Genomic DNA, 22,894 nt, shown 5'->3' with positions numbered 1-22,894 from the left:
CCATATACGCCACCCATCCCCAGCCCCGCCATATACGCCACCCATCCCCAGCCCCGCCATATACGCCACCCATCCCCAGCCCCGCCATATACGCCACCCATCCCCAGCCCCGCCATATACGCCACCCATCCCCAGCCCCGCCAGCCCCGCCATATAGGCCACCCATCCCCAGCACCGCCAACCTCGCCATATACGCCACCCATCCCCAGCACCGCCAGCCTCGCCATATACGCCACCCATCCCCAGCACCGCCAGCCTCGCCATATACGCCACCCATCCCCAGCACCGCCAGCCTCGCCATATACGCCACCCATCCCCAGCACCGCCAGCCTCGCCATATACGCCACCCATCCCCAGCACCGCCAGCCTCGCCATATACGCCACCCATCCCCAGCACCGCCAGCCTCGCCATATACGCCACCCATCCCCAGCACCGCCAGCCTCGCCATATACGCCACCCATCCCCAGCACCGCCAGCCTCGCCATATACGCCACCCATCCCCAGCACCGCCAGCCTCGCCATATACGCCACCCATCCCCAGCACCGCCAGCCTCGCCATATACGCCACCCATCCCCAGCACCGCCAGCCTCGCCATATACGCCACCCATCCCCAGCACCGCCAGCCTCGCCATATACGCCACCCATCCCCAGCACCGCCAGCCTCGCCATATACGCCACCCATCCCCAGCACCGCCAGCCTCGCCATATACGCCACCCATCCCCAGCACCGCCAGCCTCGCCATATACGCCACCCATCCCCAGCCTCGCCATATACGCCACCCATCCCCAGCCTCGCCATATACGCCACCCATCCCCAGCCTCGCCATATACGCCACCCATCCCCAGCCTCGCCATATACGCCACCCATCCCCAGCACCGCCAGCCTCGCCATATACGCCACCTATCCCCAGCACCGCCAGCCTCGCCATATACACCAGCCCCTTTCAGCCACAGGCATCCACATCTAGCACCTACTGTATTAGGATGGCACTGCCAGCTGCAGACAATGTAACCCTTGTACAAGCACTCCTGGCACAGAGTACTGGTGGTGCCATCTGCTCCCCCCGGCGCCGCTTACCATCCGGGAACTCCCGGTCTCTGATGTGCTGCAGGTTAGGCCCGGGCTCGGCTTTCTCCAGCTCCACCTGCACCCGGTAGGGATCGGGCCGGTCTCCGCCGCGGCGGGCACGGTCTGTCTTCGGGCTGGCGTCCGGGGACACACAACAAGTCACTGTATTTCCCATGCTGGCTTCTCCGGGCGGCGGTGACAGCGAGGGACACCTGGCACGGCCACACTCTGCTCCGAGGCCTCCTGCTGTCCGTCACGGGCGGTCACAGCGCACACATGGATGGAAGGCCGGACAGGAAGGCGGGCTGTTACTGCTGCGGGCACGGCCGAGCCGGACACCGCATCCTCCTCTCCCAGCCGGTCCCACGGGAGCCAATCCGTGACGCAACGCACACCCCCGTTGACGTCACAGCTTCCTCTCTTTCTCTCCGAGATCCTTTCCGCTATCTGCACACTCCGCCAATCAGCGCGCCGGTGGGCGGAGATATCAAGTGAGACTTGGATTTCAGTATAGCCAATCAGAGAGCAGATTTGGGCTAAGATGGGCGTGTACTTGCAGGGAGCATCCTCACATGTCAACATTTCTGGCCGAGCCCGTCTCAGTGTGCCAGTCCACCAATCAGCGTGTTCCTGGGCGGGGCTTCCTCAGAACGAGGTTTGGAACGCACGGTTGCGGAACATAATTTGAATGAGGTTGAAGTGTCACTAACGGCAGACAGTACAGTCCGGTAACTATGCCCGGTAGTCTTTAGGGGGAGTCTTAACTTGAACGGGGGTGCTGCAGCAACGGTTCATACTTACCACAGACTCTGCACTGCTGGTCTCCATATTTATATTGTGGTGGGTGAGGCAGAAGTCTGGACACATGGAGGGAGCTCGCCTTTAGGGTCACCGAGAGGCTAACAACAATAATGAGACCATTGGCTTCCAATACATGACGGCATTATTTGGGAGGGAGGAGGAGATGTTTTTAGTGGCCATTTTGAACACCATATTGAATTCATATTGGACACCAGATCCCCTCCAGATTCCATGGGATAAGCAGGAGTTTAAAACAAAAAAATCCGTACTGCGCCCGTCCGACGGCGAGCTGCGGCCCATCCACTGTACAGAAAAGACAGATATGTGCAGACGCTGGCCGGGCACAGGGATGGATCTTGCTGCGGGCGCCTACATGCAGAATCTGATCCACCTGTGTGCATGCGGCATTAGGCCAGCTGCACATGGACAGCTTGGATTCCGCATATGGGAGCCCACAGTGGGATCCGTCCCTGACCGCGGCCGGCGATCCTGTATTCACATGTAACGCGGATGGCTGCGGCAGCTCGACATTGGACGTGCGTTAGTACAGATTTTTTTTCAAATCTTTGTTTTTCCCGCACCGTGGCTAGGCAATTGCGTAGGTACCCATGACCTATCGGCAATGGCAAATTCGGACGGGCCATGGGGTCGGATGGCTTCAATTGACTTCAATGGAAGCCATCTCTGCGGACACCGCACAAGGATAGGGCATGCTACGATTTTTCTCTCTGCTTGCAGAAATCACAATTCATTTCTGAGAGTGTGTAGAAAAAAGCGATTTTGCATGGCATATTCTGATGCCGACTGCGGATTCTGCAATGTAAATCCGGTCGTGTGCAGCCGGCTTTACAGTCTCTTGTGTATATAGAAAAAATACGCACCTGAAATGGCGTCTCCTGCAACGCTGTGAAAAAGTACCACTTGCAGCTCTTCAGCGTTTCATGAAGACTGGATTACACTTTTAACCCCTTAAGGACACGACCTATTTTGGCTATGAGGGCACAGTGATTTTTGGGGGCTTTTTATCGGTACTGGTGCATCTTGTCTCCACCAGAATTATAAGTGGAGACATGGGCTGGGTCGGTGGAGCTACAGGGAATGCCCACAGCTCTGGATTGGCAAGCAGATAGACATCTGGACCGCGGTGAGCTGCGGCCCCGCTCTGCTAACCTGCGGCAACTCTGATCCCCCTGCTGCTCCTGGGCCTGGTCGACTGTGTACTTCGTCTCACACTGCACCAAGGCGAACTGCGCCTCCGCTCAGCAAATCTGCTGCAGCGCCTGAGCTCGCTGGACGGTCTACTTCGGACCGACCACTTTACCCCTGCTCTTCGGCACGTCTGCTCCTCTGGCCCGTGCTGTACTGTTGAATTTGTCACGGCCACTTAACACTGCTGATGCAGCGGAGGCCGGCTCCCACTGTGGCCGAGTTAACAGCGTTCCTAGCCGCTGGACGATTCCTAACCCTAACCATTAAATTAACCCTAACCCCTTACTGGCAGCTTCTTCTCCTGAATGCCAAAGCAGGACAGCTGTATCTGGCATCCTGTTGCCATGACAACACGCCGAGAGCTAGGGTGAAGGTTTGTATCTGCTAGCCAATTCTAAACTGTGGGCGTTCCCTGTAGCTCCATAACTCTGGTGGAGACCAGATACACCAGGGCCCTCTTTATCTCCACTTCTCAAAAGCCACAACTTTAATTTTTCCCTGTGTAAATTCTAGCCAAAGCTGATCTATCGCAGCCAGAAGGAAGAAAGCGTGGAGCGACTCTTGGTAAGGATGTGGCCCCAAGGGTGAGAGTGCTCTTTTGTGAGATATTTAATAGGGTGTTGCCAGTCCGAATACCCGTCACCACAGCTAACTGTTTATTCTTGATTGAATGAATTGAATAACAGCCAGCACTAATAACGTGTTTGGGGGACGCAGTCCCTTCCTCAGACACGGCTGGGTAGAGTCCTAATAATACCATGTATAAAGCTAGTAAAAGAAGAAAGAGAAAAATAAAAAATCAGGTACAATAATAAACAAAGTAGATTTTGCCTCCTAATGAGTAATTAATGCAAGAAAAATGTATAAGATGAAGACTATTAGTTATATAAACTAATGACCGCTGCAGCCAATAGTAGGCCCGACACGGGATGCCATCAGTGACGTCCCATAAACAGGGCTTCATGGAACATGTTCATGGGACACTGCCAGGCCAGAAAACCTGGTGACATCGCCCATCAGAAGCCTTGGTGCTAAAGCGCCCCCCCCCCCCCCCCCCCCCCCAAGTACAGTAAAGTGTCATTTGGGGCGGGAGGGTCCAAATTAACAGAAAAAAAAATATTTGGACAACCCCCTTTAAAAAAAACAACCTGTAATTCTTTCCTTATTATGTTTGAGTTTCATGCTGTTTTCAATCTGTGCTTGCTGTCAGTGTATGGAAACATTCTTGTTTGCCTAAGGGCTTATTTACACAAGCGTATATTGGCCGTCATTTTCACGGCCGGCTGATACACGCTACTATCGAAGCAATCATCCCCCCTTCCCTCCCCCTTACTGTCTCTCTGCCTCTCTCCTCTCCTCCGGCGTATGCAATGGAAGGGGGTGGAGCTAAGCTTCGCTCTGTCGCGCCCCCTCTCATTGCTGGTTGCGGACAAGGGGAGGGGCAGGAGCTTACCTCCGCCCCATCCCACCCACTCCCATTGCAAACTGCTCGGAGGGGAGGAGAGGGGCAGAGAGCCGCCGAGGGGGAGGGAAGGGGGGAACTGCTTAGATGCTTTGCTCCATCCTAGGAAAAGCAAAAGTGAGGGGTCCGGCAGATGGCAGATGCAGCCCATTGCAATGTAGTTAGTAAATTTGTATACCAACCCCAGATCTTGTAAGGATATAAGCGCTCCAGCTTCGTGGTATCACATCTATGTACAGACATTCTTGTATTATGGAATGCTTTATTCTAGTTTGTTTGACACAAATACTACTTTATATGATTCTAGACACAAGTACTATTTAATATACTTCTTTTGCTCCTGCCTTACACTTCCCCTTATTTGGGGTGTGGACTGCAGTAGGCTTCGCCCGGTTTCACATCTGCTTTTTAACCTTTGGCCGGAGATTCTGTCACAGATCTGGCTGAATATACCAGAAGAAAAAGGGCTGCCTGCACTGCTTTGTCTTCCATCCAAAAGCCGTGAAGCGGGCGGACCCCATTATAGTCAATGGGGCCCGTCCAGAGACTGAGCCGTTCAACTGCAAGGACCTCCCTTTGCTGCTCTCCAAATGGAGCAGGAAACCAGGGTCCCCAACGCTGGTGTGATACCCCCCTGAGGCTGGGCTCACACGAGCGTATACGTATAACGCAGGGTTTTACCACCGTGAGCGGGCATATGGCTGCATAGGGCAGCGATCTTTACACTGCGCATAACGGCGTAACTCACACACGCAGTTACGTGTGGTCTAACCTCCCACTTAGCGCCGTTGCATATAAACCCCACACATACGAATCTCATAGAGACGTCCAAAGTATTGATCAGTGGGGGTCCCGCTGCTGATCACTGGAACAAAGGGGTTGCATTACTCACCTGAGCGCTGTGCCCCCTCCGCTGTCTTTTCTGCTTTTTGGCTCTTTCCAGAAGCTGAAGATGGACACATAAAGGTCTGTAGAAAGCGCTATAAAACCCTGAGGCCATCTTCAGCAAAGGGGATAAAGTGTTCTGGTAAGCACTGCAGCCCCCTCGTTTTAGTGCTCAGCGGGGTCTCCGCAACAGGACCCCCCACTCATCAATACTTTTAATATGTCTAAAGTTAGCTGAAAGTGTAATTAGTCTTTTAAAGATGTTGTTCAGCCTCTTAAATGGAGCCTGTCATCAGCTATGAGCACCATAAACTAAGTTGTGGTCCTGAGGAGCCCAGCAATGTGTTTTGCATACCTACCCCGCTCACCTGCGCTGTTCCTAGTAGAAGGTGGCCTATGGACAGTGCAGGAGATTTACCTCCCATAGAGAACAGTGTGTGCAGCCCCCGGAGAGGAGTCTACTGCACTGACCGCATTGGCTGCTTGTAGCAGCCACAGCATTGATGTGAGCACTGTAGCCTCTTCAATGTTTATATCGGAGTATGAACCTCTTGAGTACTACAGGCTTGTCCCTTTCGAGTAATTGGGCTGATTAACCCTCACTATGCTGTACACCAGCTAAACCAAAGGTGCAAAACCTAAGGGATGCACAGTGGATGGTAGTAAAGGGTATTCCTGGGTACCACAGTTGGTTGCCAGGTGGGGAGGAAAGAGGTGGGAAAAGCGGGCGATGCAGGAGCCAAGCTTGCGTTTCCGAGAGCGCTCTGCATGCCCTACAGTCTTGTAGCATTGCTCTCCGTTGCTCTGTAGGAAGGTGTCATTCATCTGATAGCGGCACAGCTTCTCGCACCCCAGGACAGGCGGGTGTAAATGACCCCCTTAAATCCGCAGGCAGATAACTGCAGTATTCCTGTTGTGCAGGGTTTACATCTGTCGGTTCAGACTGTGTGGTTATGCACTGATGGAGCATTACTAATGCAGATAGCACTCTCTGCGACGTCTCTGTCTGCTTCCAGTGTCATCTTGTTCATGTCCTCTATTTACACATTGGCCATGACAGTGACAATAGTACAATAGGCCACTCTAGTGAATCGGTCCTTGTCATCTCTCAGCAGGACGGTATTCTCAATAGAGATGCTGGAGAGTTCTACATTCCTTGCAGTAAATATGGGAAAAGCGCAAAACTTTACTGAGCCACAACAAATTCTGTTTCCTTTAGTAGGCGGATATTTTTTAATGTGCTTGTCTAAAGAAAAGAAAATCTTGTTAGGGTGGTCTGTCTAAACAGAATCCAATACCCAATGGGGGAGTTGCTGTCCTCCCTCACCCAAAAAGTAAACCTATAAGGCCACGGTCACACAGGGCGGATTCCCGACGGAAATGTCGCGGTTTGGCCGCAGCGAAAAACCGCAACATTTCCCCCGGGAGAACCGCCGCGGTGGCTTTTAAAGCAGCCCAGCCGCTCGCTCTTCTGCTGCGGCCGGCGCTCCCATAGAGGAGAGCGCAGCCGCAGCGGAAAGAGAAAAAAATAGACCTGCTGCGCTCGGCAAATCCACGCCGCAGCAGCGGCTTCTGCCGGCTTAGGCCCAGCGGATTTGCCGTCCCGTGTGGACGAGATTTCTGAGAAATCTCGTCCACATGGCTGGCTAATCCCGGGATTAGCGGCCGCATGCGAATTTGTCGCAGCGAAATTCCGCGCAGAATTTCCGCTTCAAATCCGCCCTGTGTGAACCCAGCCTAAGGGTGACTGCCCATTACAGTTTTTTTTCAGTGCGAGATTCGCAGCATTTTTTTTTTCTGCAGGGGTCTATGGGACTTGTAATGTTAAAATCACAATCGCGCAAAATCGCGATTTCCCGGCAAATTGCGATTTTAACATTAGAAGTCCCATAGACTCCTGCAGAAAAAAAAATGCTGTGAATTTTGCACTGAAAGAAAAACTGTAGTGGGTAGTCACCCTAAGGCTGGGTTCACACAGGGCGGATTTGCCGCTGCAATTCTGCACGGAATTGTGCCACGGCAAATCTGCCCACGGCCGCTAATCTCGGGATTAGCCAGCCATGTGGACGAGATTTCTCAGAAACCTCGTCCACACGGGACGGCCAATCCGCTGCGGTAAGTCCGGCTGAAACCGCGGCTGCGGCCGCTGCAGCCGCAGTTTCAGAATATGCAGCATGTCCATTCTTTTTTTTCTTTCCGCCACGGCCGCGCTCTCCGGCGGAAAAGCGAGCGGCCGGGCCGCTTCAAAGCCGCCGCGGAAAAACCTGCGGCGGTTCTCCAGTCGGAAATCTCGCGGTTTCGGCTGCGGCCAAACCACGGTATTTCCGACGGGAATCCGACTAGTGTGAACCCAGCCTTAAAGTAGCACATTATATAGTAACATAGTATGTAAGGCTGAAAAAGTCCATCCAGTTCAACCTAGTATCTTACAATGTTGATCCAGAGGAAGGCAAATAACCCAATGAGGTAGAAGCCAGGTTTCCTCATTTTAGGGGAAAACAATTCCTTCTAAAATCCAATGTTTCAATGGGAATAATCCCCGGATCACCGACCCTTCGGAAGTAAGCAGGTATGTAGCATGTAATATTGTTGCACTCAAGAAATGCATCCAGGCCCCTCTTAAACTCTTTTATCAAGTTCGCCATCACCTCATCCTCAGGTAGAGAGTTCCATAGTCTTACTGCTCTTACAGTAAAGAACCCCCTTCTGTGTCAGTGTAGAAACCTTATAAAATATCCTTTTTTTTCATTTCTAAACTAAATAACCCCAATTTTGATAACCTCTCTGGGTATTGTAGTCCGCCCATTCCATTTATTAACTTAGTTGCCCATCTTTAAACCCGCTCAAGCTCTGATATGTCCTTCTTGAGTACCACTGCCCAAAACTGTACACCATATTCCATGTATGGTCTGACTAGTAACTTCCAATGATTTCCAATTTAGCATGTTATGGTGACCAGTATTTTCTCTGCCTGTGTGCATAACCTTACATTTATCAGTATTAAACCTCATTTCCCACTTTTCTCCCCAAGCCTCCACAGATTATCCAGATACATTTGCAACTGCATTCTGTCCTCTTGTGTTCATTACTTTGTATAGTTTTGTATCATGTGCCAATCTTGATATTTTATTGTACAATCCCTCCACAATGGTGTTAATAAATATATTAAAAATAGGGCCCAGTACTGACCCCTGTGGTACCCCACTAGTAACGGTGACCCAATCAGAGTATGTATCATTTATAACCACCCTCTGCTTTCTATCAGTGATACAGAGTTATACAGCCATTTTCCTTGAGGTCCTCCAGGAGAGCATCTTTTAGAAACCCTTCAAACATTTTACCCACCATAGTTAGACTTACTGGCCTGTAGTTTCCAGGTTTGCTTTTTGACCCCTTTTGTGAATATTGGCACCACATTTGCTATGCACCAATCCAGTAGAACAGAACCTGTCACTATAGATTGCTTAAATCTGACAAAAAAGTTTGTCTATCACAATACTTACACCCCAGGATTCTAAGGGAATTATGTCATCGGGGCCTGGCGATTTGTACATTATAATCTTTTTTAAGGTGGTTCTACACTTTTTCCTGGGTTAGACTGATGACACTTAATGGAGAGTTTACTTTATAACTTTGCATTTCACCTGACATTTAATTTTCCTGACTAAAAGCACTGGTTAAAAAACTATTTACCAGATTAGCTTTTTCCTCATTACCCTCTATAATTCTTCCTTCATTAGTTTTTAAAGAGCCAACCCTTTCCATTTTATTCTTTTTACTATTTATATAGCTGAAGAACAGAGACCAAGCACCTGGAAATGGTTACAACAGACACAGGTGCTAGTAATGGTGCCACCAGTATCTGGATAGCAGGCAAAGAAACAAAGCTGCCCGTTCTTATCGGACGATCAGACAATCCTCTCTACTGGTGGTCTGACAAGGGCATCCTGAGCGCAGTTGCATTGTGTCTGTACTCTCACACATCCACTGGTCCCAACACTTTCTAACCGTCTAGTCAGAATGGCCCAGGTTGGGCGCAGTTGACCGAAATGACCATCCAGCTTCTCGCATTCCAATAATGTGTCTCCTCTCAAAATTGCTAACTGGGCGAAATTTCTGATTGGGTCGTTGAGGCGTCTAGTGGTCAACAAGCACTACACAAGGGGAAGAAGAGGTCACTACACACAAGAAGCCCCTGAGTCTTTTTATGAGCCAAGGGTGGAAACCACTTTTAGGACCTCAGATGACAAGACGTTCATCTAATCATTCGCATATCTGCCTGAGCTGTAACTGCATGCCGAGTTTTGCAGCAAAACCACAACTCCTGGGGGCTTGAATTTTTTTGACAAAAAGTATATTTACGTGAGACATAAATTCAATCCACAGTTAAAATTTTACATTTTTGGGAGGCGTTCGACAAATTTAATGTGACTGTGGGGGGTTAACCCCTTAAGGACACGGTCGTTTTTTCTTTTTTGATTTTTGGTTTCTTCTCACTTTCAAAAAATAGTAATTCTTTTATTTTTCCGTCGACATACCTGTCCGAGGGCTTTTTTTTGCGGGCCGAGTTGTATTTAACATTTGCTATTTAATGTACTATATGATGTATTGAAAATATTTTTAAAACTTGTAAGTGAAGTGGAAAGAAAACAAATTCCATTATCTTTGTGGAGGTTCTTGTATATACACTGCGGCAAAAATGACACGATACATTGATTCTATGGGTCAGTACGATTACGATGATACCAAATTTATATAGTTAGTTTTTTTTATTTTTTTCTGTGAAACTTTTAAAAAGTAAAATATCTCTGGGAAAAAAAAATTAATTTTTCTGCTGCCATCTTCTGACAACGCTAATTTTTTTTTTTTTTTTCCGTGGACGTAGTTGTGTGAGGGCTTGTTTTGTATGAGGATCAATTTGGAACAAATTAACATAGAAACGAACTTGGAACAAGGTGACTGGAGGCTGGACCCAGAGGAACAAAGGATTGATTGGGCCCTTCCAGGGCCCCCTGATCTGTACACTGATCCTCAGGCAACTGGTTGGATGTATAAATCAGATCTCAACACATAAGGCTGCAAGTGATACTCACCTGAAAAAAACACAGGTACGAGTGGTCCAATGCAAATCAATAGGCTATTGGCATCCAAATACACCCATGTGAGACCGCTGCGTAGCGATAGCTCAGAATCAGGATAGAGTTTAAGAATTGCTTTGCTGCTGGAACCAGTTTTATTCATGTATAATTGAGGCAGAAAAAACAGCCACTAGGATCAGATGGCATCCTGCCAGCGCAGGAGAGGTAATGGCACTAACTGTCCTGGTCAGTCTTTCCCTTCACCTCTCTAGTTGGCCTACTGTTTGGAATGCAGTCTGCCATCTGCTGGTGAAAGGTGAACAACTCTCATGTAATGCCCTCTGAGCAGCAGACTGCATTAAAGCGTACCTAAGTTTTCAAAAACGTTTGAAAAGCAGCCCAGGTCCCCATTGACCGCTGCTTTACTGCTGGTATTGTACTGGTTGGGACTTTCTCTCTTACCCTTTCCATTTACTAACTAGCAGTGTCTCCATGTGCCTGTTCCTAGAGAAGCCAAATGCCTAACAACAGGCAGTGACTTGCACTGGTGCTGGAAGGGAGACCCCTGGGGCTGGCACTGCAGATTTGATTTTCAGTGCTAAAAAGAGAGCGCCTCTTCATAATATTAGCTGCATCAGGCGCCATTGGAAATTATAGTAAGACATTTGAAATGCAGGTCTTACGAAATTTCCCCCATAGGCTGTTAAATTGTGTCCATTTAATTCCACATCATACAGACTGTCTAGACAGCTGAAGGCGGAGTGTAGTGGGGGATCCGCTAGGGAAGGTGTAAGGGCACCAGAGGGGTTTTTGGCCACATAACCCTACCCCAGCACCCCATATGTACACACCTGCAGTACCACACACAGCTCACAAAAACGCCATTGTAGACTCCTTCGTTATTGGGATTGATGGAGGTCCCAACAGTAAGGCCGAGTGTCCACGGGCGGTTTGTCATAGCGTGATCCGCGGCGATGAGTCACACACGGAGGACACATAACACGCTTTCCATAAAATAACTATGGAAAATGCAACCTAATGTATATAAGCGGAAAATCGCTTGCGTCTACAAATCCTGGCATGCTGCGATTCACCTATCATTAAGATAGGTTCATCACGGAAAATTGCAGTAACATTAGTGCTCCTTCGCAGCGGAATATCACTCGCGATATTCCATCCCGCCCGAGGACCCTCAGCCTTAAGATACAGGAGGGATAGTCGCTCAGTGAATGGAGGCGAACCACACTAGAGATTTCTTCCACCCACCTCCATTCACAGTGAACAGGCAGTCGTTCATAGATGAAGGTCTGCCTGTTCACCCTGAGTGAGAAGTTGCTCATTAGTTGCTTTGCAGTGACTAGCGATTAATGAGGGATTTCCCACTCAGAACCCTGTCGGGTCACGCTTTTACATGGGACAACCATTGCTGGAAATTGCTCGTTTGTGTGTTTTTTGTTCTTTTGGCTGATAGTCTGTCCATATGAAAGTACCATAAGATCTACTCAGTGCACATTGATGGCATCATCAGTCAAACACGAAACCTCTTTAATGCCGGCTCTCCTGGATTGTCTGCGAGTCTCCTGCATCTGCCACTTGGGGGAGCTAGCGGCGTGTGGATTTATATTGTGCCCATTGACTTCAATAAACGCTGTATAGACCTGGGGATGGTAGCACGGCGCTCAGTAAAGATTTTATGATATTACTCTATGGCGGTGTGAAGGGAAGCACTATTGTTTGCGAGGGATTCTGGAAGGCGATGCAATTTCCAGGCATTTATTTTGGGTGGCACTCTACAAGCCCTGCCAATGGGTTACTCTAATTGTACTGTTGATAAAGGCACCTTGGCTGTCATGGTGGTGTAGCATGAACTTAGTGGCTGAGCTTAGAAAAATGTACCACATCTTAAGTAGGTTTGCTTGGACACAGTGTGGGGGGGGGACGACTACCAAGCTAACGGAGAGTCCTGGCCCAGGTTGCTTGCACACAACTCTGCCGCTAACTACAGAGACTACGCCAGGAATCAGTGCTGGCGATGCCGTGAACACAACCTTATCCGCTAGCAAGTCCCATCTTCTACTCTACCTCATATTAACCCTTTCCAATCCACTGTCTGACCTCTGAAGACATTTTAATTGAAGGCTGCACAGCTCCGATGTAGGAAGACGTCCGGCAGGGTATTCTTACTGTATATTACTGGCTCTGTTGTCGGGGGGCCTCTCAAGCATGTCCCATACCGCAGTACTAGCTCCAGCCAGCAGATGGCGCCATTGTGAACTGGCAGAAAGAGAAAGCCCCCTAGAAAACCCAAAATTGGATTGTAAAGGGTTAAAATGAGTTGGGCATGTAGCCTGCAACGTAGTGAAGTTAAAGACTCTTAACTTAAGTTAAAGTCTCCTACTTTTAGCACTAAGCTTAGGGGCTAAAAGTAGGAAAAGTGCTAAATCCGGGGTTGTAAGCGTTTAAACTTACCTCCTCGTCGGTCCCTCGCTGTCGGCTCTGGAGGCCGCCTCTCAATGCATTGAGCGCTGCTGCTAAGTAGTCCACCCCTTATAAAATTACAACAGGCCGACTATTTATCAGCGCTGCTCAATGCAGGTATAACACATTCCCGGACTCAGCGGCTCACCTACCTTTAGCCAATAAGCCACGTTTATAGGGTTAAAAGTAGGTGACAGATTCCCTTTAATAAGCATCAAAGAGCACTCCCGTCACGTCCCCACACCACTATAAAGTAAGTTATGGTGCTGTTAGGGAAGGGGATGTATTTGTTTTATACTCCTCTGCTCCCTGGATCCAGTGGGGTTTCCCTCTGAAGTTGGAGCGCAGCATGAAAATCTGACTCTTTTCCTATGTGTACGCTCTCCTATACAAGTCTATGGGAGAGCACACGCATGAGTATGTGAGAAGGGTCAGAGTTTCGTGCACCACTGGGACTTCAGAGAGGGACACTGCTGCATCCAAGGATTGGGGGAGTATAAAAGATCCATCGCCCAACTCCCTGTCACCTCCCATAACTTACTATATAGCGCTGCAGGCACAGGTTCCCTTTAACCCCTTAGTGACCGGTCTTTTTTGCTTTTTTCCATTTTTGTTTTTTCCTACTCCCTTTTAAAAAAATCGTAGCTCCTTTATTTATCCATCGACGTCGCTGTATGAGGGCTTGTTTTTTGCGGGACGAGTTGTATTTTTCAATGGCACTATTTATTGTACCATATAATGTACTGAAAAACTTTTTAAAAATTCTTAGCGGAGAGAAATGGAAAAAAAAACGACATTCCACCATCTTTCGGTGCGTCCTGTTTCTACGACGCACAAACTGCAACAAAAACGACCTGATATTTTTATTCTATGGGTCAGTACGATTACTACGATACCAAACTTATATAGTATTTTTTTTGCTGTAGTACTTGTATTTTTTTTTAAGATATTTAATTTTTTTCAATTATTTTCTGCGGTCATTTTGTGCGCGCGATAACTTTTTTATTTTTCCGTCGACATAGTTCAGCAAGGGCTCATTTTTTGCGAGATGTCCTGTAGTTTCCGATAGTATCAATTTGGAACACATACGACTTTTTGATCGCTTTTTATTGCATTTTTTCTGGGAGACAGTGTAACTAAAAAAAATGCATTTGTGGCGTTCTTTATTTTTTTTTCCGGACGAAGTTCACCCTGCAGAAAAAATAATGCACTACTTTGATAGATCGGACTTTTACGGACGCGGCGATATCAAATACATATTTTTATTTTATGATTTAGATTTTTTAATAATAGATATGGCAAAAGGGGGGTGATTTAAACTTTTATGACTTTTTAATTTTTTTACAATTTAAAAAACTTTATTGATCTTATTTTTAACTTTACTTTGAAGTCCCCCTGGGGGACTTTAACATGCGATGCTTTGATTGCTCCTGCAGTATGACGTAATGCTATAGCATTACGTCATACTGCTTTTTACAGGCAGTCTTTCAAGCCACCCTGTGTGGATGGCTTGATAGGCAGTCTGCTAAGGCAGCCCTGGGGCCATTCATTAGGCCCCCGGCTGCCATGACGCCTGCACGGATCCCCCGATCTCACCGTGGGGGGGGGGGGGGGGGCGTGCGGGACCCCCAAACAGCGTTTGGGGGATTTAAATGCCGCTGTCAGAATTGACAGCGGCATTTAAAGGGTTAATAGCTATTGCCTGCGGGTGTCAGCTGTAATAAACAGCTGACGCCCGCGCTGTATGGAGGGGGATAGCGGCGCTACCTACCTCCATACACGTCCTGCAGCTGCAGGACGTAAAAACACTATGGCCCGGTCGTTAATGGGTTAAGTAAGTCCCTGGAGGTACACTTTAATGATTTCCTTCAAGATCAATTGCACAGAGCTTGCTGCTGAGGTTTAATATAAGGTCAAAAGTCTCCATATAGGTGCATTTTGTGTTTTGCAGGTCCACATAGGTGATCCTGGTGACAAAGGTGGAACAGATGGAGGTGATGCTCTGCGGCGCACACATCATACACATCCTGTAACGCGTATAGGAATATACATGCCTGCAGACTGTTTGGGGACTTTTGACTGGCTTTGTAGAATGACACTAGAGGGCTCTCTTGTATTTGGTGATTTGGTACGTTGCATGCACTCACCCCTTTGCCAGATAAACTGTGTGCACAGAAGTGTTAATAACGGGGTGGCGGTCTAATTAGAGATCAGGAAACTAGAAGGTGATGAAGATACTCACATATATGACCCCCTGTAGACTTATAATCCTAACTGGCACTTATTACCCGAAAAGCAAGTCTGGGCTCCCTGTGGAACACACATCCAGCTAGTATGGGGAGAGTTCTTGCCCAAATCTGAGATCTATAGTTCCAGGGAGTTTGCACTGTTCTTTTATTATCTATATTGCTTAGGGAGTCATGTCAAGATCTAGATTTGCATACATTTATACTTGTTTGCACACCTTTTTAATACTACTAATATACAGGTGGGTGGACAAAAATATGGTAACGCCATACAATATGCATGGGATTTTAATCATTAGCACTGAGCTGCCCTTTTGACTACTGCTTGGCTGAGAACTTTGCTGCCAAATTTGTGTTTACTTCACCTCTTGCCCTGCTCTGGGTGATTTTGGGAGGCAGCTGGTAACAGCAGCTGAGTGGTTCAAACCCCTGACCAATAGTACCTTATTGCTCTGACAGCATCCGTGTCCTATTACTTCCACTTAAAGTCTGCCTCTAATTGTCTTTTATAGAAGTATGATTTATAATCCTATGTGATTTAAGGCACACATTTTGTACGGTGTTTCCATGTTTTTGTCCTCCCCCTGTACATTTTATTAAGTTTTCACATGGGCTTATTTTTCCCATTAATGTTACTATATGTTCTAGACTATCACCCTGACTTATAGCGTCACGTGGTTTTGCGTGATCTCATTGCTCAGTTTGTTATGGAAGGTGCAAGTCCTGCACCGAAACGCGTTGCCATGCCTTACCTGTATCTGCGATGAGGCATTGATAACGTATTTCCCCCAAAATAAGACCCTGTCTTATATTCATTTTTGTCCAGAAAGAGACAGTAGATCTTATTTTCGGGGGATGTCTTATTATACTTACCCAGCAGACTTGGTCCACGCCCTTCCCGCTGCTCTCCGGAGCTCGGGCAGGTTTCCTACAGTTCTCGGCCACAAACAGAAGATTGCTTCCTGGTTACAGGATTCATAAATTCTGCCTCCAGGAAGCGATGGCTCTGATTGGCTGAGCAGTGCTCAGAAACTAATTAATACAGCGCTTAATGAACCAATGCGATGGCTGTGGTTGGTTCATCCAGCACTGCATTAATTGGTTGAATGTCACTCGAGAACCAATCACAGCCATCGCATTGTGCAGGCGGGATTTATGCGGCATTGATTGCCCAATTCCTAAACCCCGCCTCCATAATGTGATGGCTCTGATTGGTTCTCGAGCGCTGCTTAGACAATCATTGCAGGGCTGGATGTACCAATCACAGCCATCGCATCTGTTCATTGAGCGCTGCTGTGATTGGCTCAAGAACTAATCAGAGCCATCGCTTTCTGGAGGTGGGATTTATGAATCCCGTAACCAGGAAGCGATCTTCTGTGGGTGGCCGAGGACTGCAGAAAGCCTGTCGGAACAGTGGTAGGGACGTAGACCGAGCCCACTAGGTCATTTTATTGTTTTATTTTTATGTAATGCAGCTAGGGCTTATTTTCATGGTAGGGCTTATATTTTGAGCCTCCCCGAAAATCCCCCCAAATCGGGGTAGGGCTTATTTTTGGGGAAACAGTACATTGTTTCTGTGCCTGCTGAATATGGAAAAACCCATGTTATTCTACGGGCGACTGAGATGGGCATCTCTCCCGCTCAGTGAAGTGCACAACTAGTGCCATACCATACATTGTACAGCGGTCTCCCATTAGAAGCTCTGCACATTTTTGGTTTATATTTATAAAGTAAACTACGGAGAGAGTAATGTTTTTAACACTTTCTCACTTTATATCTGTTCCTACCCAGTGAAACCAATACGACTAGATTTATGTTTTTTTTCCTCTGTACGTACTGATATTTTGTGGAATCCATAGATGGGGCTTAGTTTAGGTAATGCTTGATTAATGCGCTTAAAATGTCTAAAACGGATAAACATCTGTCCATGACCTCTTGTAAAGTGCTGGAAGGCTTGCAGAGACTAGAATCATATTCTGCTCTCCTGCAGCTGCTGCCTACTTCCCCTTTATTTGCTGCTGAGACATATGGCGTCGATCGCAGCTGCCAGCAAACAAATGTCTTGCAGTCAGCATGCTGCTACTATTTATACCAGGACGCACGGCCCCAGTGGCAAGTAGTGCCCTGCTAAGTGAGGTGAACCGTCGCTAGTCCAGGAACCGCCAATAATGACGTCGGATAACATGCGAGAAGAGGAAACCTATATTAGTAACAGCAGCTCCAGACTGCTATATGCGCGTGGCACCACTGTTCGTGGGCAATCGCTGGCACTAAAAAATGGGTCATAGCTTTGAATACATTTTGTTTCTCGTAAAGGTGAATGATGGCGATCATGGAGGTAAATACCTGCGTAAGGACTTGTTCTCACAGTGTTAACCCCAACTAGGGATTTCCATTTCTCTTCCTCCAGTAAGAGCATATATCCTGTAGGAGACCTAACCTAACTATATCCTGTATTGCAGGTCACTTGCATGTAGTGCGGACTAGCTGAAATGGCGTTAGTACCTTATGATGAGCATGTACTGAGCGGCCTGAAGAGGTTCCACAATTCTAGCACCACTTACACGTTTTCCAACCACACCATACGGATCAAGCAGGACTGGAAGGAACTGGGAGTGGCAGCAGTAGTCTGGGATGCAGTATGTATAAATGCACAAGCAATGGACTTTTCATGCGTTTTGTCACTGTTACACCAACCCTTGTTTGTCTCTATGACCCTATCAAAAAACTGTAGAAAAAAAATGAAAAAAATATATATAGTCCCCCTATTTTGTGCCCTTTGCAGCTGAATGTTAACCCTTTCCAATCCACTGTCTGACCTGTGAAGACATTATGATTTAAGGCTGTACAGCTCCGATGTTGGAAGACATCCGTCTGGGTTCTCTTACTGCATATTGCCAGCCTCTCTGCTGTCAGAGCCTATCCAACATGTCACCTCATGCAGTACTGGCTCTAGCCAGCAGATAGCGCCGTTGTATAACAGCAGAAAAAGAGTATGCCCCCTAGGAAAACCAGGATACAAATTGGATTGGAAAGCGTTAATAGAATTTGGTGTATGAAGAGCTCGTTTCTATCACAGCAGGAATATAATTAGCATAAAAGACACACAATGAAATCACATGTACTAAGACAAATGAACCTCAGGAAGGGGATTATTGGTGATCTCGTGGCCCCAAGCCATATACACTGGCATTTAGTAAGCTGGTAGTTGTCCCCCTGTGACCTACTGCTACTTCACAGGTATATTCACACATGGGGGTCATGCTGTGCCTGTTGCCAAATGACTGAGAAGTGCATGTGATTTTGTAGTGAATGGCTGTGGTTTTACAGCTATAGGATGGGTTCCCATGGGACGGAAATCTCGTGGCTGGGCCGCACCGAAAAGATGTAAGATTTCTGCGGGAGAGCCGCAGCTTCAAAACCCGCGGCATTTCGCCGTGGGTTTTGGAGCAGTTCGGCCGTTGGCATTTTATTGCGGCTTTCTCTCTCCATAGAGAGGAGTAAGGCCGCAAGGGAAAAAAAAAAAAGAATTGACATGCTGCGGCTGGCAATTGCGTGCCGCATTGCCGGTTACGCCCGGTTTTGCTGCCCCGTGTGGATGAGAATTTTGCAAAATCCCATCCACATGGTTGGCTAATCCTGGGATTAGGAGCCACGGGCAGATTTGCCGCAGAGAAATTCTGCACGGAATTTCCACGGCAAATCCATCCCATGTGAACCCAGAAAATCTATTAGACCAAGTATCCTTATGCAGCTTCTTCAAGGCTTTTAGTTGAGATGAATCTATGCCGCACTCTCTGCACATGCTCAGTAGTGAAGCTCCTCCTCTACAGAGGAAGGCGGCAGTGGGCATGGTGGCACTGGGCATGTCTGCACTCCTCTCAGAACACCTAGAGAGAACACGAAGACTGTATTAAGGCAAGTAAGAGCATCCCAAAACATCAATAAACTTTGCATACATCACTAGTCCAGTGTATGTTCCCTCTATTGTTTGCTTTCCTCTCTGAGCTCCTGATTGGAGGCTGGCTGCCCTGATGGCTCCTATACACTATAGGTAGAATAGAAGAAGAAACTGCTCCTTAATCTCTCAAATCAGGAAACCAGCAACCGGATCATGGAGGACATGCACATGTGTGAACAGTACTAGAGGTATAGCTAGACCTTCTGGTCTGACTCAGGACTTTGCTTCCTCCCTATTTCTAGCACTTTTCTAGCTGGACCTTAATAATGATGGACTCTAGTTAACTGAAGATGCTGGCTTCTACTGTATACTAATGGGGGGGCTGATGGAATATACAGTATACGTCTGCTACCTGATTGCAGGAGTATCATCCTTTAACCCTTTCCAATCCATTGTCTGACGTCTGAAGACATTATGATTTAAGGCTGTACAGCTCCGATGTTGGAAGACGTCTGTCGGGGTTCTCTTACTGTATATTGCCAGCCTCTCTGCAGTCGGAGCCTATCCAACGTGTCACCTCATGCAGTACTGGCTTTAGCCAGCAGATAGTGCCGTTGTATAATGGCAGAAAAAGAGTAAGCTCCCTAGGAAAACCAGGATACTAATTGGATTGGAAAGGGTTAAGAAGTCAAGTGAAAAATAAATGATGTGCAGTTGCTCTCACATTACAGTTGTGCCTTTAAAATAATTCTTCCATATATGGTTTCTTTTGACAAACTGTGTGGACATAATCCTGGATGTACATACAGACAACACCCTTAGCTTTCTGCTTCTGCATCTCAAGCCTCACACTGTTTTACGGATAACACTTTGGATTACTCTTTAATATTCAAATAATAAATTAATGCCTATTTTAATACAATAACACACAAGTAATGGCCCATAAACACTGTACATGCCTTAATGAATAACATTTAATGTTCCGCCCTCTGATTCCAGGCTGTTGTACTCTGTATGTACTTAGAAGCTGGAGGAGTTAACCTGCAGGGGCGTTCTGTAATTGAATTGGGTGCAGGGACTGGATTGGTTGGCATTGTGGCAGCATTACTGGGTAAGTGTTACATCACCAATCACTGTATTATATCTGTATGCAAATGATTGTAGATGATATAGGTGTAACATGAATGGCTTTGAAATCCAGTCATTGTTACAAGGCTTGTATAAAGAGTTTGACTTAGGCTTAAAGGAATGCTGCCTTCCAATAGGTGGCACTGTGGAGGTTTTATTCCATGTCCCTTATTGGCTTTGAAATAGCTCATTAAAGGGGTTGGCTGGGCATTTTTTTTTCTATTGATGACCTATCCTCAGGATAGGTCATCAATAGATGATTGGTGCGGGTCTGCCGCTTGGGATCCCCGCCGATCCACTGATTTTCCGCACCACTATCAGAGCAGATAGCGGATCTCGCTGTCCGTGCCGCAGCAACCCGGGTTGGTATTGCAGATGCAGCTCCCATTGAACACAATAGGAGCTGTACCTGCGCTGTTAAACTGGACCACTGCAGAATGGATGGTATCATCTGCTTTCTGCACTGTTCTGACAGCGGTGGTGGGAATCCCCAATGGCAGACCCCAGCCTTGCCTTTGGATACATTTTATCTATCTGTACTTTATTACCCCGTGGGACACTCTTTCTTTCAATTGTGGTCTCTAATTAATTAGTAACTCCCTAGTCCAGTCATCCCTTCTCTGAGGCTTATTAATACTATAGCCACAAGCTACAATGCGCTGGTATTCCCAGTGTGATGCACCCGACAAGCCACACTTTATGCCACGCTCACTTGTAAACCTGGCCGTATGCTCAGATATTCTAGTTTACAATTAGTAGCTAGTAAATCCAATGTATTGTAACTGGTCTAAACAACATTCAAGAATATATCTAACCTACATACTATTGTAATACATGCAAGAAGACACCCCGGAAGACCACTTTTCAATGCAATTTTGGGAGTTGATCTCAAACAAGTTTTGCTGTGTGTTACTAAACTACAAAAAAGTTCAGAGGTAACTTTGACTTTGAAAACACAATATGAACATAAAAAATGCCAAACTGCTTCTTTGCATGTATATGCGTCCACACTTCTCTGGGTGAGACTTGTGAGGCAGAGTGACTGGTACAGGACACTAAGCATTGTATAGCCAACAGCAGTCTATATAATGTACACAATACAGGTAGGACTGGAGTCTACTATTGGGCTATTATTTATATAAACCTACAATATAAACATATAGCCCCAATTTGCTTTTTTGATATTATCTTATAGTCTCCTTTTAGTTCTCCTTTGGTCTTATTAGATCTTATTAAATATAAAAATATAGCCCCAATTTGCTTATTAGATCCAGTTTCAAAACTGTCAAAAACAAAGTGATTGCTATAGGAACAAAGGCATTTTGCATTTGAGACCGTTGTGAAAATTGTGAAATTCGAAGAAAGGACCTCAAGGATAACTATAATTCAAAAAAGCATAGTTGCAGAATGGAATGTAATCAACAATACAGTGATGTTTTTCAGATGTAATGGTTTTCTTCCCTAGGTGCTGAGGTTACGGTGACTGATCGAGACATGGCAATGGAATTTCTCAAATCAAATGTTCATGATAATGTTCCCAAAGACCTGGAGCACCGAGTGTCTGTGAAACCGCTCAACTGGGGAACTGGCCTCCAACATTTTTCTCATTTTGATGTGATTTTAGGAGCAGATATAATCTATCTTGAAGAAACATTCCAAGAGCTTTTGGAGACCCTAATCCACCTGAGTTCCGAGCACACAACGATCTTATTGTCATGTAGACTGCGATACCAGCGTGACCACAACTTTCTAGATATGATGAGAAAATATTTTACTGTGGATCAAGTCCATTATGACCAAAAGGTAGATGTCTACATCTACAAGGCCCGGAAGGCTCAAAGACAAGAGTTTTGACAGACAACAGGAATGTTTAAAGACCACAAAGTTACAACTGACACCATCCTGATAATAAAGATTCCGTTCGGGCCGCACAAATTCTGATTGTATGTTTTCACATACACCATTTAGAAATCTCAACAGATTTGTTCTGTAATCCTATCTAATCTGTGGGCCACATAGAATAAGATTTAAAGGGGTCATAAACCTCATGGGGATTGCAGTTGCAGGGCTGAGGGTGTCCGTCTAATAAAGTTATTTAAACGGTTTTCTAGCAATTCCTTATCTAAACAGAAAAGTTTTATATCCTATAGAAGTCTTAAAGGCTCTTTACTCTACCATATCTTGTCCATCTAGGTCTTTAAAGGGAAAGGGAATATATTGCCTATATTTTTTGTACTAATTTAAGTCAGATGAAGAAATCTTTCCTTTTTTTCTAATTTCTTTATTTTCTGCTTGTAGAATTTTTTTGCTCTTTTGTCTGTACATGACTATGGGGGCGGCTATCCTTCATGAGTTACCTTTTACAGCATTTAGGCTGCATCCACACGGGCTACAAAATCTCGCTACAAAACTTCGCTTATGTGAAAGAACCCATTGAAAACTGTGGGCTTCACATTGTAGCGAGGTTTTGTAGCCCGTGCGGATGCAGTCATAGACTGGGGTCACACAGGGCTGATTTGTCGCGGACTTTCGCGGTGGCAAATCTGCCTGTGGCCGCTAATTCCAGTATTGGCCAGCCATATGGATGAGATTTGTCAAAAATCTCATCCACACGAGGCGGCAAATCCGTTGCGGC

The 22,894-nt window shown here is 46.7% G+C and overlaps 2 protein-coding genes across 4 annotated transcripts in view; one reads left to right on the top strand and one right to left on the bottom strand.

Moving 5' to 3' along the window:
* CCNYL1 (cyclin Y like 1) overlaps positions 1 to 1,511 on the bottom strand; it is a 43,703-nt gene extending 42,192 nt beyond the window's left edge. Inside the window, exon 1 of the mRNA XM_066576106.1 lies at positions 1,081 to 1,511. Within this exon, the coding sequence (XP_066432203.1) occupies positions 1,081 to 1,246 (166 nt within the window). The 5' untranslated portion in view covers positions 1,247 to 1,511. The remainder of the gene's footprint in view (positions 1 to 1,080) is intronic.
* A 183-nt stretch (positions 1,512 to 1,694) lies between these two features.
* METTL21A (methyltransferase 21A, HSPA lysine) lies at positions 1,695 to 22,363 on the top strand. Of its 3 annotated transcripts, XM_066576104.1 has the most exons (5): positions 1,718 to 1,799; positions 14,936 to 14,978; positions 17,693 to 17,869; positions 20,131 to 20,242; positions 21,725 to 22,363. In XM_066576104.1, exons 3-5 carry the CDS (start codon positions 17,723 to 17,725, stop codon positions 22,111 to 22,113), a joined length of 648 nt encoding a protein of 215 aa, XP_066432201.1. In that variant the 5' UTR covers positions 1,718 to 1,799; positions 14,936 to 14,978; positions 17,693 to 17,722; the 3' UTR covers positions 22,114 to 22,363. The 3 variants fall into 3 exon arrangements, with proteins under 3 accessions (XP_066432200.1, XP_066432201.1, XP_066432202.1); XM_066576103.1 differs by lacking the exon at positions 14,936 to 14,978 and having other exon boundaries at positions 1,695 to 1,799; XM_066576105.1 differs by lacking the exons at positions 1,718 to 1,799; positions 14,936 to 14,978 and adding an exon at positions 14,988 to 15,112.
* The last annotated feature ends 531 nt before the right edge of the window (positions 22,364 to 22,894 follow it).

The sequence above is a fragment of the Eleutherodactylus coqui genome, chromosome 8 (genome assembly GCF_035609145.1).
Source record: "Eleutherodactylus coqui strain aEleCoq1 chromosome 8, aEleCoq1.hap1, whole genome shotgun sequence".
In the NCBI taxonomy this organism is placed as follows: domain Eukaryota; kingdom Metazoa; phylum Chordata; class Amphibia; order Anura; family Eleutherodactylidae; genus Eleutherodactylus; species Eleutherodactylus coqui.
This window is presented reverse-complemented; position numbering and strand designations above follow the sequence as displayed.

Coding starts and splice junctions, on each gene's coding strand:
- METTL21A (XM_066576103.1), top strand. CDS start 17,723: ATGGCGTTAGTACCTTATGATGAGCATGTACTGAGCGGCCTGAAGAGG. Junction 17,870..20,130: donor CAGCAGTAGTCTGGGATGCA/GTATGTATAAAT, acceptor CTCTGATTCCAG/GCTGTTGTACTCTGTATGTA. Junction 20,243..21,724: donor CATTGTGGCAGCATTACTGG/GTAAGTGTTACA, acceptor TTTCTTCCCTAG/GTGCTGAGGTTACGGTGACT.